This window comes from Narcine bancroftii, chromosome 4, assembly GCF_036971445.1.
Source record: "Narcine bancroftii isolate sNarBan1 chromosome 4, sNarBan1.hap1, whole genome shotgun sequence".
Taxonomy (NCBI): Eukaryota; Metazoa; Chordata; class Chondrichthyes; order Torpediniformes; family Narcinidae; genus Narcine; species Narcine bancroftii.
Genome location: NC_091472.1, coordinates 293,199,095 through 293,217,219, shown reverse-complemented (window position 1 = coordinate 293,217,219; position 18,125 = coordinate 293,199,095). Strand labels below are relative to the sequence as shown.

At 38.2% G+C, this 18,125-nt stretch overlaps 1 protein-coding gene across 24 annotated transcripts in view; it reads right to left on the bottom strand.

Moving 5' to 3' along the window:
- Positions 1-3,672: 3,672 nt before the first annotated feature.
- Positions 3,673-18,125, bottom strand: part of baz2ba (bromodomain adjacent to zinc finger domain, 2Ba) — a 282,544-nt gene continuing 268,091 nt past the window's right edge. For 21 of the 24 annotated variants that reach the window (XM_069935412.1, XM_069935414.1, XM_069935409.1 and 18 more), the window contains 4 exons: positions 15,416-15,562; positions 8,894-9,165; positions 5,243-5,386; positions 3,673-5,146 (listed from right to left, as the gene is read on the bottom strand). In XM_069935412.1, the coding sequence (XP_069791513.1) occupies positions 4,993-5,146; positions 5,243-5,386; positions 8,894-9,165; positions 15,416-15,562 (717 nt within the window). In that variant the 3' untranslated portion in view covers positions 3,673-4,992. Of the gene's footprint in view, positions 5,147-5,242; positions 5,387-5,945; positions 6,625-8,893; positions 9,166-11,771; positions 11,886-13,586; positions 13,688-15,415; positions 15,563-18,125 lie in introns of those variants that run through there. The other 3 variants (XR_011356756.1, XM_069935431.1, XR_011356755.1) reach the window with 3 other exon arrangements.

The following is an 18,125-nucleotide window of genomic DNA, read 5'->3' as shown; positions in this document are numbered from 1 at the left end:
GGCAATCCAGGTAAGAAAAATAAAATGTTAGAAATAGTCAATTTTCAATCATAAGTCAAGACATTCAAAAATGAAAGAAGTAAAAAAATAACAAAAAAAATCAATATTAATGTTGCTTAAATAATATGTAATATCACCCCCTCTATTGTACGGGTTGCAGGATTTGCCACAAATACACATGACTTCATAGTACTCAGTCCATATCACCTCTAATTCCCCCCCCCCCCAGATATTTACCATACATGTCCATCTTTCATTTAAAGAAAAAAGAAAATTGAAAACCCACTCTTCGTTAAGCAAAGCATTTTCATGTTCCCACCTGCCGATTAACTGGCAGTGTGTTCACAAATTTCTCTGCACAGACATAATCTGTGAAGAACTTGTTCTCTTCTTGCAGAAAAATCTTCAAAGTGGCAGGTTAACACAGGACAAATCTGTAACCTTTTTGCCATAAGGCGGGCTTCACCGTGTTAATTTTTTTAAATCTTCAGCAATTCCAAACTTGTATCATGATAGAAACAGATGATTTTTCCATGTGATTCTAATGGACCTTTTCCCACTCTCATTCCTTGTGCTGCTAGTACTAATATGTTCTCTTTACCTTGATAACGAAGGCATTTTAGCTTGGTTTCTGATCTGGTAGTGGTCGAATTCTCCAAACTCTATGTGCCCTTTCAATCTCAATAATTTCTTCAAATTTATCTGCTCCCAAGACCTCCAGAATCCATCGTTGAAAAAATCTTGGCATATCATAACCTTCCTCATCTTCTTTAAGGCCAACAATTTTAATATGGTTTCTTCTACTAAAACAATATTAAAATTGTTGGCTAACTCATTCTTGACAAAGGAGGGGTTCCATGCGTTTCCCGCGTTTCGAAAAATTGTAAGCTGTATAAGATAACCAAGACACAAAAGCTACTTTCTCAGGTTTGATTTTTACACTTCATGTGACCAGTTGCAAAAAACACAAGGTACAGGATCAATATTACAGAATGATGCAGCGGACTCAAATGATCTTCAAGAATCTTATATCTTATGTTATTCTCACTAACTAGATTTCAGATTAATTGTCAAAGTACATGCATGACATCAAATGCAACCTCGAGATTCTTTTTTTCTGTGGGCCAGGCAGAATTACCACTTACTGCTAGAGCAAAAGAAAATTGAACAGTGTATACATGTAAACAAATAAGGAACTATAAACAGATAACAAATGTAAACAAAATGTCTGCAATATAGAGAGATTATTAAAAAAAACAATAAATCGCGAGAGTCCTCAAATGAGTCCCTGTTTGAATTAAAACACACAATGCTGGAGAAATTCAGCAGGTCAAATAGTGTCCTTTATATGGCAAAGATAAAAGTGTATAACCGACATTTTTGGCTTGAGCCCTTCATCAAGGTATGGAAAAATGTCAGCAGGCGTCTGAACAAAAGAGTAAGACAGGGGAGGTGTGGTTGCAAAGGCAGGATTTGAGTTTGTCATTGAGGAGTCTGATGGTGGAGGGGTAGCGGCTGTTCCTGAACCTAGTGGTTCAAGCCTTGTGGCACCTATACCTCTTTCCTAATAGCAGCATGAGAACCAAGCATGTCCTGGGTGGAGGGTCTTTGATGATTGCTGCTGCTCTTCGAAGGCAGTCTTCTTTGTCGATGTTCTCAATAGTGAGGAGGGTTTTTCCTGTAATGTCCTGGGCCATGTCCACTATCTTTTGGAGGACTTTGCAATCAGGGGTATTGGTATCCTCATACCAGACTGTGATGCAGCCGGTCAGCACACTTTCCACTACATATCTGTAGAAATTTGCCAGGGTTTCTGGTGTCACACCAAACCTCCACAAACACTTGAAATAGAGGTGCTGACATGCTTTTTTCACGATGCTATTAGTGTGTTGGGTCCAGGAAAGATCCTCCCAGAATTTAAATTTGCTCACCTCCACCTCTGATTATTAGATTATATACCTCTGGCCTTCCCTTCCTGAAGTCAACAATCAGCTCCTTAGTTTTGGTGACAATGAGTACAAGATTGCTGTTGGTGCACCATTCTGCCAAGTTTTCAATCTCCCTCCTGTATGTTGAATACCACATGATATAATCTCCAAATGTGTAGATGGAGTTATTGTCTTACCAAGCCACACTCGTAGGTATAAAGTGAGTAGAACAGATGACTAAGAACGCAGGCCTGTGGTGCTCCGGTACTGATGGGAGATTGTGGAGATGTTTTTACCAATCCTCACTGATTGTAGACTGGAGGTGAGGAAATCCATGATCCACTTACACTGTGGAGTGTTGAGTCCCAGGTCTTGGAGTTTGTTGATCAATTTTGAGGGGATGAAGGTGCTAAACGCCAAACTATAGTCGATAAAGAGCATCCTGATTAATGCTTCTTTACCATCCAGGTGTTCCAGGGCTTAGTGTAGAGTCAGTGAGATGGCATCCGTCATCAACCTGTTGCAATGATAGGTGAACTGGAATGGATCCATGTCACCGCTCAGACAGGAGCTGATATAGTTCAATACCAGCCTTTCAAAACAATTCATCACTGTTGATGTAAGTACTACTGGTCGATAAAAAAAGTGTAGGCTTGCTACTCTTCTTCGGCACTGGTACGATTACGCCTGTTTGAAACAGGTGGGTAACATGCCTTGATGGAGTGAAATATTGAGTTATCCAAGCATACATTGGTAAGATTTTTAATACTCAGCCAGGTACTCCATCCAGACCTGATGCTTTTCTCGGATTCACTCTCCTGAAGGCAGCATGCACATCATCCTCATACAAGGACAGGACGTTATCATCAGGGAATGTGGGGGTGAGGAGGAGTGGTTATTCATTGTTACTGTGGTCAAATCAGGCGTAGAGAACATGGAGTTCCTCTGCGAGCGAAGCTCTGCCACCTGCGACTTAATTGGATTTGGTTTTGTGACAGGTTATGTTATTAGACCCTACCACAGCTGTCGAGTGTTCCTTGTTTCCATTTTAACCTGGAATCTCCACTTCACCCAGGAGACAGCTTTTCGCAGGTAATACCTGCTCTTTCTGTATTGATCTGAATCTCCAGGCTTAAGTGCCTGTGATCCAGTTCTCAGCAGGTTCTGGATTTCATTGTTCTTCCAGGGCTTCTGCTTGGGGAAACACTCATCCACAGCTGTTTTGATAAAGTTTGTGACGGCCCTGGTGTAATCGTTCAGATTCTCACCTGTCCTTGAACACCGCCCAATCTGCTGACTCGAGGAAGTCCTGTAACTGCATGTCCTGTAACTATTACTAATAGAATAGAAAATGACAATTTTAGCGTTTATCTGCTGGAACAATTACATTCATTATGTCAAAATGTGCCATGCTCAATATAGATAGTTTAACAGCTGTTAAAACAATGTAGTTTTCTTTAGTGAATTAAGCATTAGTTTCAACAAATTGATGGTATAACTTAGAAGTACAAGAATCTTGGTGCAGGTCCCCTTTGTATCCACAGATCTGATAAATTATTCCAGGAGTTTTTTTTTTGCTGATTGTAAGCTCCCCAGCTGCTAACTTGACCTGTATTTTTAAAGAATTATATTCTTCAAGACGCCAGAATTGAATGAAACATTTTGTTTACCAAATTAAACACAGTCACCACAATTAAACTGTTCCAATGTATACATTTTAGAAATCAAGAAAATAGAAACAGAATTGGAAAACACCCTTTTATTATGTCCGTGCCACACAAACTAGTGAAAAATAATGCCTCCTAAAAAAGAAAACTACCCTTTTTCACAACATATTTAAATAAAATAACTTCAAGTACTTTGACTCGGGTACAAAATTTTCTGATCTGAGCTGCCTCCAATTGGCCACTGCAACTTAACAGTAGTTCAGCAGTGGTTAAACACAGTGGTTACAATGAGTCACTGTGTACCAAGTTCTGTGGCAAGGCAGATGGAGGGAAATGCATTATGAAAAATACTGTGTATAGCAAATTGTAATTTATTGTATGGATACAAATGATTATATTGGAATGAGACCAGTGGGTCAAAAATTATATAACAAAAATAGAAAATGGAAAAACCTAATATCCCCTACACCCTGTTTTAAAGGCAGGCACTACCCAACATTAGGAGTCTCCACAGTGTTTGTAGAGGATATGTACAAGCCATATAAGTATAATCATTTTAAGACTAAAATAAAATGCTACAGTTATTCTAAGGCATAACAATATTCAATGCCTGGAAACAATATGTACACATCATACATATTTGAACAAGACTTAATTAATATTAACATTAATGAACAATTATATACAGATGTTTCTTTGTTGATGAACTGTTTTTGAATTTACTTTGAGACCAAGTAGGTGGTGCATTGATAAACAGAGCTGTAAATTTACGTCTACAGTAACAAGAGGTTATCCAGTGCCCTCCTGGACAGAACAGTGTAAACAATTATCAATTGGCTTTGTTTTATTATTCAAAAACATTTGTTGTTTTATTTCCTTGAAGATTTAAAGCAATTTTGCTGCCTCTTCCTTTTCATAGAAAATGAAGACTTGACATTTTATTCATAAATTAACAAAAATTAAATACATTCACTAAAATATAAGCTACAAAAGAAATTCAAGATTTTTTCCCATTTACTTCCACGTATATTGTTTCTTAAATGAGGGAGAGGATTTCCAGTCCCCTATTACAGCTCTGGTGGTTGTACATTTATTTATTCAGTGCGTTTGAAACATTGGTTGCTATTGCACTAGGACCACCCCATGCCACTGAACTCTTTGGGTGTGCTTCCCTGTTCTACCGAAGCTGTCCATAAAACATTTTAATAGTTCAAGAGCTACGGTCTCCAAAGGAGTAAATCTCTTTCAGAATAGTCTTGGCTGGTATTTCCACATTTTAAGAAGGGATGTGAAATATCTGCTGATTTGTGCAAATACTCTTGCACTTCCCCATATACATGAAGACATCAGTGTTTCAGCCCCCAGGCTCAATGTCTTTAGTTTGTAATTTGATTGCTTTAGCTTCCTTTAAAAAGCTCAGCCCACCGTTTCTCAAAAAATTTCCTCATATTATGACCAGCTCTGCCTATGTCAGATTCATCTTCATTGAATGTTTCACAGTTGTCAAAAACTAGTCTGGCATCCACAGCAAACACTTCCGTATTAGGGTATCTATGAAAAAAAATGTTGGTTAGGAATTGGCATTAATTTAAAAAAAAAACTATTTCAAATCTCTTAAATACAACAAGAAAATATTCAGAAACTTACAGTCCATTGCTGAGTTTCTCTCTTATAGTGGAGAAATCCATAGGTTTCTTTATAACCTTTCTGTATCCAGGTACCAGCTTGGAGTTCACAGGTAGCAAGAAGGGCCATGCATCCTCATGTGCTTCCAGCTCTGATAACATTATGCTAGACATAAACAATATTCTTTAAATTAGATAAACCTCCAAAACAACCATTACGTTTAGTAGTAGATTGGTTTTACTCAACTGGAAATAGTTTAAAAATCAGAATAACTCACTACCCTCTTTTTGAAAGGGCTGGAAAAGTGAAAATAGAAGGTACCAATGGTGCAGAATTGAAGAAATAAAATTGTTATTGTAAAGAATTTTCAAATTAATGATGAAATATTCTGGTAGGATTTGCTCGGTTTCATGAGCAATGTATAATTTGGGAAACCAAGTGTACAATGTCATTGCAGTGGAAAATTTGATATTGACATGCAGAGAAGCAGAATAACGTGTGATCATTCAGTGAAAAATGTTGGGGACAGTAATATATTTTAGTTGAATAGGATTTTATTGATGAAACTCATCCAAGTTTAGTTAAGAATTTTCAAATATGTACAAGGAAAGGAGTCACAAACCAATTAAAAAAAATTTAAACATGCTAAAAAAATGTGCAACAATAAGAATATTGATTTTATTGGTGTATATTTATTAATTGATTCATGCACAAACATTGTGAAGTTTTCAAGTACCCTGGACAATATCAAAGTAGTAACCATATAAAGGCAAAGGCTCCCTTGGCAACAAATAAAAATGGTATTAATCTAAACTCGAAAAAGACCTCTAAACAGCAACATTATTAAAAAAAATAAGTACAGGCAATATGAAATATTAAAGTAGAATATGCAGTTTTGTAAGGGACTTCAATGTTTATGTGCAATAAAGAAGTTTGCCATTGATCCAAAAAAAATGGCCACGCAGTTGACAGTGCAGGAAGAACCACAGAAGATGCAGATGATCTGGACCATTGGGAAGACTTACAAATGGTTCTCAGTCCAGAGATATGCGAGGTTATGGGAAATGCCACAAAGCAAGGGAATATAAAACAAATGGCAGGATATTGAGTGATGAAAAGGATCCTGTAGAGAACACCCACAAATCACTGAAAGGTTTCAAAGGTTTTTGAAATGGCATATGATATAGTTTCCATTATTAATCAAGGTATAGTGGAAATTGGTCTATTTCTGTATATTAAACCAATTAAACCATACCGTAAATACTGCACGTACCTGAGTAACCTACAAAAAAGATGCAATTGCACTGGAGATTTGGAGAATGTTGCCAGGAAGAACATTTCAATGAGAAAAGATTACACAGGCTGGGGCTGTTTCCTTTGTGTCAAAAGATGCTGTGGGGAGACTTATTTGAGTTTTATAAACAAGTAGTATTTATTTCCCTTAGCAAAAGATTAAAAAAATCACAACACAAAGATTAAAGTGATGAACTGAAGAATTAAATTGAAAGATAAGGAAAATATTTTTGAGGCAGTGGGTGGAAGGCGGTCTGGACATGTAGCACAGCTATTACCCCTCATACATTAAAAAAGTTTTTTGATGGAATATTTGGAAAGGTTTTTGGGAGATAAATTGGTAAAATTAGAGTAGATTACATATATACACACACACTTTAAAACAAATCTTATTTGAAATACTGAAGAATTCATATTCAATGACTTTACAGAAACTATAGAGAATGCTATGCACATTTCACGTAGGTGCTAATTGAAATGATGTCATGAAATTAATGGACTGGAGTAAGGTCGTCTGCGTTGGACATTTTTGCAAGGCTTCAGACCTCTCTGCAAAGTGCTCACTGAAAGGTCATGGAGAGGTACGTTTACCTAAAACAACAGATGGGAGAAGACTGACTCCTATTGTTTGCTGGAGAAGGTGGGGGGGTTTGCAAGTGAGAGAGAGAGGACATGTGGATGCCAGTTTGAACCTTAGAGAGGGAGAGAAGAGAGACACACAGCTTAAACAAGCAGGAGAAACTTGTTGGAATTGAAACAGAAGCTCCAGAGTGGCGAATGACTGGAAGTGCTATCTGTCTGATGTTTCTCTTGGAATAAGTGAAACAGAAAGGAACTCTGTAGTAGCCTGAAAGAAAGAGGTTATCATTTGGAGAACCCTGATGGGGCAAGTTTTATCAGCAAGACATTGAAGCGACTAATGGTGGTACCTCAGTTGTGAAAATCCTGGAACAACACACCTCTCTCTGCAAACCTACAAGAACCTTCCTGAGCGGTAAACATTTATCTTTCAAGCACCAAAGCCTGGTGAACTTTATACATGTTAAATTCTGTGCAAAGTATAAGAATTGCCTGCAACCAGTGAACTTGGAAGAAGGAGAAGTGAGATTGAACTGTGAACCAAAGAACTCTTCTTAAATATACACACACATTACATACACGTGTGCTTAGAATTAGAAGGGGGTTAATTTGGGTTAGTTAAGTTAATAGTGATAAGTTAAAGTTTGATTCTGTTTTCATGTTTAAAGATAATTAAAAAGAACTTTTGTTTAAGTAATCATTTGTCGTGGTGAATATCTATTGCTGCTGGGTTTTGGGGTCCTTTGGGCTCCTAACAGTACAGTACTTGCAGAATTGATCTTTAAGATTCTGCAACTGGCAGCTCTTGTATGCCTGCCATGAAAATTATAGGATGATTGGCCTCCTTATTTCATACATATTCTTTGGTCCTCGTTCAGTGGTTCTCAACCTTCCTTTCCACTCACATACCACTTTAAGTAATCCTTATGCCATCGGTGCTCTTTGATTAGTAAGGGATTGCTTAAGGTAGTTTGTGAGTGGGAAGGGAAGGTTGAGAATCACTAGTCTAGACCCAATTGTTACTATTTTACTTGAGAAAATTTGTCATTGGCCCATTTCCTTTGGAGTTATGAAACCATGCATATAACAAGTCAATTAGGTACGATTAAAACAGTAGTTTTTAAACTTTTTCTTTCCACCCACATGTCACCGTAAGCAATCCCTTACCAATCACAGAGTATGTGAGTGGAAAGAAAGGTTGAGAACCACTGCTCTAAATTAAAATCTTACAGTAAGCTACCCGACCCTTGGATTTATTTGACCCCCCCCCCCCACCCACTTATGATCAAGCTATGATCCCAATTTTCTCCACCACACCCTCCAGCCGAACACAAGCAGAACTGCTCTCACCCCAGTCCTGTTGTGGTTAATCTATTGCCCTGTATATTCAGGAAGCATGTATTTGTCAACACAAGTTTGTCAAGTGCAATAAAGTATCCAACTCCCCCTGGCAGCCTATGCTCCTGCAGCACTCCAAGCAAATATTTAGTTCTGATTTACTGAGATTTTGCACAATTAGATGATTAATCAATTTGTGATAACCGCTTAATCAAGCAGGACAAAGTGACCATTTGACTCATGGTGCACAATGCAGTAAAGGTCCCAACCCACCTTCCCCAATATCCCATTCATAATTCTTACTCAAATATATATCTCATTCCATTCTGAAAGTACTTTCACTACCTTTTCAAGCAGTGCGTTCGTACTTTCAAAAATATGGAAAAGTTGTTCTGTCAATTATTTTAATCTGTGCTCTCGATTTTGCATTAAAGTTCATTATTCATATTAAGCATCTCATACCTGCACAAGGACAAATCCTTGCTGTTATCTTTTATGACTTTCCATTTCTTGGTAGGTGACGTGCTCTCTAGCCTGGGTGAGTTCACAGAAGGGCTATCCTCTATTTTTCGTTTTTTAGATTCTTTATTTCCCTTCTTCGGGGTGCTGCTTGTACTGGCTGATTCCTCTTCATCACTGACACCAGCTCCAGATAACCTCCTGGCCTTCTTCTGTTCAAAATTCTTTCGTGGACGACTTAGAATTTTTTTACTCCTTGGAGACTGGCCACTTGCCTACCAAAAGGAGATATTGGATGGAAAAGTAGGACACATTACAAATTGTTATTTTGTTAAATTTTGCTTTGGTTTCTAAGCTGTAATTAGACAATACAATTGAGGGTTACACAAGAAGGCTTGCTCACCCGGACTTGGTGGACTTCTTTACGTAGCAGCGAATGGCAAACAGTGATAGCACAGACAATTCAATCTACAGGAACCAGGACACCATTTCAATGAATTCTATTCCTTGCAGTTGCTAAATTTCAGCAAGGCTGCCCTTAATATGTTGTGTGCCTCACTTGTTAAGACTTGGATAGGAGAATTGCAATCTGAATAACCTGGACAAACAAGCTTTACTATCATAAACTCTCTCCCCCTGCTTGCTCCCTTTCTCCCTCTTACAATAGTTTTCCATCCTACATTCTGGATTGATTATTTACTAATTGGATCAATGTCTAGGGACAACTGTATTTATTGTGCTCGGGTCTTATCACTTGTGCAACAATAGAAGCTGCCAAGACTTGTTTGCTCAACATTTCCAGTACACCTTAATGGTTGCTCTGAATGAGCACAACAGTGAGATGATAAATTTAACCACCTGCCAAGGAGACACAAACGACTATATATGCTGTGATCTGGAGCAAAAAAAAGTTAAGGAGGAACAAAGAATAGTCAATATTTCTGGTCATGACCCTATATTAGGACAAGGATTAGGGCTGATGGTATTTCAGGTATGGCAGGGCATGGTGAAGGATGGGGAAATCCCAGACCACCAGAAAAAAATAATCCACCAGAACTTTTGATTGCTTTAATTATCCTGTGAATACAGGGATGACAGATTTCTGTATATATGTTCTCCTGGAATGTACAAAGATGTTTTAACCCTTCTTAATCCCTATAATTAATAAATCTCAACACAATTGAGCTAAATTGTATTGCACAGCTAATTGAAACTACAATTTAGAGCTTAGTTACTTTTTAATATGTCAAGATTATCCATCTCACTAATGTAAAATTACTTTCATAAATAAGAAAACCAAAGCAATACACCTTACTCTAGATATGGTTCAAGAATAAGCATGTACAATTAAATAAGACAAAGATAATTTTGTATTCCACTTCTTACAATGAAGCCATACATTCAACTTGCTCTCAAAGTTGAAGTATTTGAATATCAACATTTAAAACAGCACAAAGTTCACACTTTACTTTGGCAGAAGGGAGCCCAAAGTTCCCACATTCTTCAGAGAAATGAACCCACAAAACCAAAGCAGAAGCAAGGTCACCCTCATCCCAGGAGGACTGCCAAAAGATGGCAACAATGATGTTTTGTACCTGGACAAAAACACCTGGCATTTCTTGTACAAGGAGACGTATCATTCTAATAGCATTCCAATAACCTCAAGTACTGGAAAAGGTAAAACACAGCCTCCGCATCCATTGGCAGGATGAGCAAACCTGCTTCCAGCAGTAGTCCAACATTCCCAGCATTAAGCCCTAGTCACAATCAGCTGAGTTCAACTGATGGGCTACAATATTTGTGTACCTGGCATTAGGCACAAGCTACAGGCACTCTACTCCAAGGTCCATTAAGGATTACCAGGTCAGAGGAAATTAAATCAATGATTTTCTTTCAGCCACCTTGAAAAATGTAAAATTTAAGGTGTTCTGGGAATCCTGGACGCAGAACTGCTCAAAACAGAGTACCATCTGGAATCATTCCATGACTCACATGGCTTTACGTCAAAAGTATACGGAAGCTCAAAAAGTGACAGAAACATACCACCAGCTGACCCTCCTGACCCCCCCCCCCCACCCCACCAATCTCATCAGCTTCCTCAGGATCCACAGAAACCAAAAAGAAAGCAAATTCATGCTTGTCCCCAAAGGATTAGGCAACACATCGATTTGCACGTTAACCATGCAGTTTTCTTCAAGGATGCTCAACTCCCTCCAAAGAACAGCTTTAATTAGTCTCAAACAGTTTAAGTAATCTTTCACTTCTCCGTTCTCCCAATTTATGGATAACCTCATACTTCTCTACTTTATAATCTATCCTCAATTTTCTGCACACTTAAACTACCCATATTCCCATGAAAACCTGTTATCTCCTCTGAGCAGCTCTCTTTCCTATTTGCCTTTGGAGCAACAGAAAACCTACATGCAATACACAGTCTCTGTGAAACATTGATAAACATTGTACAATGTCACTGGGTCTAAACTCCCTCCCAAAATGTACTGTGGGAAGTACCTCCGCTGCAGCTCAGCACCATCTTCTCAAGGGCAGTTAGGGATGGCCATAAATGCACATCCCCCCCGTTGAAGATCACCTCCTGAAAATGAATAAAAGAGAACCAAGCCCCTAGTACTGCTACATATTCTAACATTTCCCTGCAAGCTGCAGCTTGCTAACCTGAAAATGATCCACTGGTCTTCACTCTCCATATTACATCAGTGAGCCAATCCTTTCGCCATGGTTTAAAATAAACATCCTCTGTAGCACAAGCACTTACAATACAAATAATATATATTTAAAATATATTATAAAACCTACCGAAACAATCATTAACCTGAAGCATGAAATTTTCAGACAAAGAAAATTTGTGGAAAGGGCAGTTCACCTGTTCATTACTAGAGTGTTTTTCAGCATGTTTGTCACAAGAATACCCATGAGTTTACATCGAAATGGCCTCCGGCCACGTCAGAATATTATCACAGAAAATTTGACATCAAGTCTGAATAAAGCAGATTACAGCAGACAAATAATTACTTGGCTAGAGTGATAGTTTTCATGAAAAATCTTGAACAAATGGAGAGAATGAAAAATTTAGAGGACAATTTTTGGACTTTAGAGCATTGGCAGCTGAAGGCACAAAACTCAAGACTAAATTATTCAAACCTAGCTCTTTGCACCTAGTGACAAGCTCATCTTTTGCATGATTGTAATGTGCACACTGTGAATTTTCTGTGATAGGTTTGATAAAATGGTGCTGCTGCGAAACCTGCTGCTGTAGCAGCACTGCCACTGGTGCAGACCCAGATGAGCGGAGACACAGCACTGCTCCACAGAGCCCAACTGCCAATCCTAATGCTGACAGCTCTGTATGAGCTTTAAACAGCTTGTAAAAGGAGCCGACAGTCTTTTAAAATCCTATAACCGCGGGGTCTGTGCCCAAGGTGACGGCACCTGTGCTCAGCAGTGGCAATGAGGGGTTGTAGACTCCATGGCAGCAGTGGACCTGGGCAAGGTAACAGCAATGGGGAGAACCTTACAGAATGATGACCTTGGCGGCGGTACAGCAAGGGGCTCAGTGGCTGCAGGAGCCACACAGGCTGTGGGCTGTTGGTAAAGGGCTCACACAGGTTGCGTGCTGCTGGAGACTGGCTCGTGGGAATCAGGTGTCGGAACTAGGATCTGCGAGGGTGCTGAGGGCAAGAAGGGCTCCCAAAGGCCTTCAGGTGCAGAAGGCCTCCTGATAGTTTCAGAGGTCTGGATCTGGAGCTCTGGTTGCCGATGGATCGAACAGGAGTTTGTGTAGCTGCAGGAGCACTGGAGGCAAATCCATGGACCACCAGGGAGCCTGAAGGGACTCGCTTTTGCTTTTCTTTCTCTCTTACTGCAAGGGATGCCAGGCGACACCTAATGATGACTGTCTTAAGGCAGACAGAAGATAATTCTGTGTATTATTACCTTTTCAGTACTATTACATGACAATAAAGGAATCTTGAATTTTGATCTAAAACAGCATTTTTTACCAATTGCTTTAAATTTACTGTGTAACAAAATAGTTAAATGCAATGTAACAAGCACAGAAAGTCTCAACAAGAAAGCCTATGGGTTCAATTTGGTTTGGGTCCTCCAGATCCAACTTCACTTTATCTTGCACAGGTTATTTTTAATTCTGTCATCATTTACATCAGAATGATAATATTCAGAATGATAATATTGCTCCAAAGGCACAAGTCCATAAAATGGAAGCTGGATGTAAAACTGGGCAAGAAATAAATGTTTTAATTTGGTGAAAGAACTTGCAACAAAGATCACACGGCACTAAAAAGCAACAGAAAGAATTACTCCTTTAAACTCAAATTACTCCAGACTATTGGCTCAGAAACACCAACAGCTCATCAAATGTAGATCATCATGGTCTACAAGATTCTGAGAGGCATAGATAGGGTAGACAGCCAGCGCCTTTTTCTCACGGCAGGTGTAGCAAACACGAGAGGACATCTGTACAAAGGGAAGGGAGAAGAGTTTAGGAGAGACATCGGGGGAAGATTTTTTTAAAAACACAGAGTTGTGGGTCTCTGGAATGCCTTGTCCGGGGTGGTGGAGGAGGGTGAAACATTAGGGCCGTTTAAGAGACTATTAGACAGGCACGTGGATGAAAGAAAAATAGAACTTTATGAGTAGGAAGGGTTTAGATTTTTAAAACCTTTGGTAGGAATATACAAGTCGGCACAACATCGAGGGCCGATGTAGTGTTCAATGTTCTAAGTTTTGAAATATACAGGTTTCTATCAACAGGTATAGGATCTGCAAAAAAAAAAAAAAAAAAATTTGAATTAGTGTTTTATAGGATATACCCTGGATGAGAAAAATGATAGAGCCTCAGGATTATGCCAAGTTAGAACTACGCTTTACTGTTAGAACATTAATGATAAAAACTAAGGGATACACGATATAAAGCTAGTAAGAACAATGCAATTTTTTTTGTAAAGTCCTTTCTATTGGTTTCATACTTTTCCATTTTCTTTTGTGAGCCAGATTGTCTGACTCACTTTTTTCCCCCCCATTCTTTTTCAATGGCCAGAATCCCCACTGCTAACATGCCTTTTACTCTCCATGCTGAACTCCTAATCAAGGCTTAGGGGGGGTCATAAGATTTTTCTTTACGTGCATTCATAATGGTAAGGTACCGAGATGTGTGGTAGAATAGAGGGATCTGGAATACTGATACATAATTCCCTGAAAGTGGTGTCACCATAAATAGGGCTGAAAAGAGAGCTTTTGGAACAGTGGCCTTCATAAGTCAATGTTGAGCATAAGATTTGGAATGTTATGGTAAATTTGTAAAAGGCATTGTTCAGGCCAAATGTTGAGTATTGTATGCAGTTTTGGACACCTAACTACAGGAAAGATATCAATAAGATTGAAAGAGTGCAGAGAAGATTTACTAGGATGTTGCCAGAACTTGAGGAACCGAGTTACAGGGAAAAGGTTAAACAGATTAGGACTTTATTTCCTGGAGCATAGAAGAATGAGGAGAGATTTGATAGAGGTACACAAAATTATGATGGGTAGAGATAAAGTAAATGCAAGTTGGCTTTTCCATTGAGGTTAGGTGAGATAGAAACCAGATGACATAGGTTCAGGATGAAAGGGGAGAAGTTTACAGGCAACATAAGGAGGAATTTCTTCACTCATAGTGGTGTGAGTAGGGAATGAGCTACAGACTTAAGTGGTGAATGTGGGCTCAATTTTAATATTTAATAAAACTTTGTACAGGATGGGAAGGGTATGGAGGGATATGGAATGGATGCAGGTCAGTGGAATTTGGCATAATAGTCATTCGGTACAGACTAGAAGGGCCAAAGGGTCTGTTCTCTGTGCTGTAAAGTTGTATTGTTCTTTGGTTCCATGGTTCTTCCAAATTTGCTTCAGCTTTGTGGCCAACAGTTGAAATTTTCAAGCAAAAATCATCATTTTGTATAATTATAATAAATTTGCAAACACTGGTCAATGAGAGCAAACAAAAAAAAAAATTCAATGAGATCAATGAATGAAAACCAAAATCTAATTACAACATGCACAAATGTAAAGAGTGCAAATTTGAAAGTTCAATATAGTACTATTTACCTCAAGAGGAAACAATTAAGGTTCACAGCTTAATTGCTGATAAACGTCACAGATGTTGTAATACGGTATTTCTCAACCTGTGGTTCATGGACCACTGGTGGTCTGTGTGTTTATTATAGGCTGATGTAGTAAACAAATTGCATGTAAAACAAGGGTGTAAATTTGAAGACAAAAACTCAGATATTCTCAAAATGTTTTCCCACCAAAATAAAACAAAAATCCTTGTGGTCTAGGAAGGGGCTCAAGCTTGCTCACCAATGGTGATCCATAGGTTTGTAATTTGTAGTCTGCAATATGTAAAATAACACACAGTGCCACTGTGGATGAAAAATGGTTGTACCATTATAGCATATTATATAAATAACTATTATGCATTGCATGACTCAGACTTTACAATTACATTACCTTAGCAATGCAGGCAGGACAAAACCAATCACCATCTGGAATTGTGGTGATTTTGGGTCTGTGACAATAAGTGTGGCATCCCTTGTCACAACCATCACAAAGTAGAAGCAATTCTTCATTATCTCCCTTTCGACAAATCTGGCAGTACTGTTAAAAAGTACAAATAAAAGCTTTGATCAATTTGTGAGTCAGATTATCTGACTCACCCTTTTTCAATCTTTTTCCAATGGCAGGCATACAGAATTCCCATTGATTACATGCCTTTTACCCTCCATGCTGAACTCCCATTGGAGGCATGGGAGATCACAAGACTTTTCTTCATGTGCATTCATAACATCAGCCTTATTGATACACCCTCCAAAGTGCTCAAGACCTTATGAGCAAGGCTTTTCTACGCATTAATTCGTTGTGCACAAGCACTTCTTGCAAGCTGTATAGATATGTTAATAGGTGTAATAATAGAGGCAAAGCATAATCATATACAGAGCTTGATTAGAATTTTTAAATTATGAATACGAGTTTGGACATGACTGTTCACTTTAGACTTAAAGTGGAATTCAGAGATTGGTAATGAAGGGCAAATAGCTGAGAAGAAAATGGAAACAAAGATGATGACATTTTAAACATATATATAAAATTATTTTGTACCCTTCTATTGTGCACAATGTTCATTCAATTATCCACATACCATAATTACAGTGATATAAATGTAAAAATGGAGACTCATTTCAGTTTATGCGGAGTTCAGGATTTAATCTTTAAGCCATCTAATAATCTCTAATCCAATAAAATGCTGAAAACTTTCAGCAGGTCAGGCATTATTTCATGGACAGAAAAACAGTTGATACTTCAGGTCAAGGACCCTTCATCAAAACTGAGGAAGAGAGAAAATTTAGATTTAAGTCAGGGGAAATCTGGCAAAGGATGAATAACAGAAAGGGAACATTTCTTCTGGGGACACTAAGATTGTCAAGCTGATTGATGATGGAGAATAGATAAAGACAAAACAAAAAAGTTACATTTGTGAAATGCAGGTCAAGACTATTCCTGAGCTTTGAAATCAAAAGGAGGATGCTGGAAATACCCACTAAGTCTGGCAATATAGAAACTCAACTAATAGTACAGAGTTAGGTAGTTCCAGCATTCTTCTCTTGGCTCCACTAATAGGCAATAACTCTGACAAAAGGCTCTTGATGGAAATATTTACACTGTTCCTCTTCATACAAATGCTGTTTGACCTCCTGAGTGCATGCAATGTTTTCCATTTTTATTTCAGATTCCCTGCATGCAGTTTTTGATTTTCAATAATTTTACATGCCAAATGACAGTGCAGCTTCGAGTTTATTATCCTAGATCAGGGGTAGCCAAACAACGGCCTCAGGACCGACTGCACCCAGTTGCCCATTTTTAAGTAGCCCAAGGTGAAATTTTAAAAATAAAATGGAATATGGCCCATTAGACCATAGCCTCTAACAATAAATTGCACCGTTTTGTACGTTGCTCTTTTTCGATCCATACTAGATGTCGGTGTCATTTTGAACAACTATTAGACTGACCATTGCAATGTTACTCAGTGATGAAAATGCTCACCCTCGTTAAAAACATTTACCACAGTTAAAAGTTCACCCCAATAAAAAAAATGTTTACCCCAGTTTAAAAGTTTACCGCAGTTGATTAATCATGGTGGAACCAAAAAGACAAAAAATAGCAAGGAGAGGCAAAATCTTTCGACACTGTTGGAAAATGAATACTTTTTCAAAAGAAGTCAAGGGGAAGTGCATTTGTTTGTTTTGAAAGGAATCTGTTAACTTTAATAGCCTATCTTTACTAGACTACCTACAGATGTGATTGCATCATCATCAGGTCAACCCATGGGGCGCGAACTGTATTCACTGAGAGTTGTGGAGGAATGTTCCTTTCTTATCTTTTCTCCTGGTCTTATTTTGCACCCAGATTTTTATTTTGCACTACTCTTTGAATGAGAGTTTTAAAGAGTTTTATTGGAATCATTTAAATTAAAGAGCAGCAGATACTGAAATGCTTACTGTAATATGTGAGCACATCAATAAAGTACTGTAATGTCAACAGTTACTGTTCACTAGTATTTTGATAGAAATTTTCGATGGCACAGGGGTTTTCTGGTCTAAAAACTTGTTTTTCTTGCAGTGTAACTGGTTTAAAACTGCCGGGCTTAATACTGTTTGATCTGTGACTCCTCCTATTTTTCTGTATGTGGCCCATAACTAAAAACATCTGGCCACCCCTGTACTAGATGATTAAAAGCAGTTCATACTGAAAACATCCAATTTATATGGAACATAATGATATCCATTCAGTCAATCAAAGCATTTTTTAAACATTAATTTCTATGCTACATTCTGTAAAATAAAAGCCACACCAAAAGTGAAATGTGTATAATGATGACATTCCCTCATCCTGAGGAGCTGAAATAAAAACAGTGCTGGAAATATATTTATTGGCCTTTGAATGAGAGCAAAGAAATCAGCAAGCTCTATAAAACCTACTCTTTCTCACGTTCAACCAAGCTACTTATTATTTTGCTATTTTCATGTGAAAGGACTTTTAATATTGTATAGTAAAATCATCCAATTTAAAAAAAAACTGGCTCACAGGATAAAAGAACCAGCGAAGGATGTTCAAATATTCGGTGCATGCTGAACCAAGTGGAGAAGAGAACATGATCAGAAAT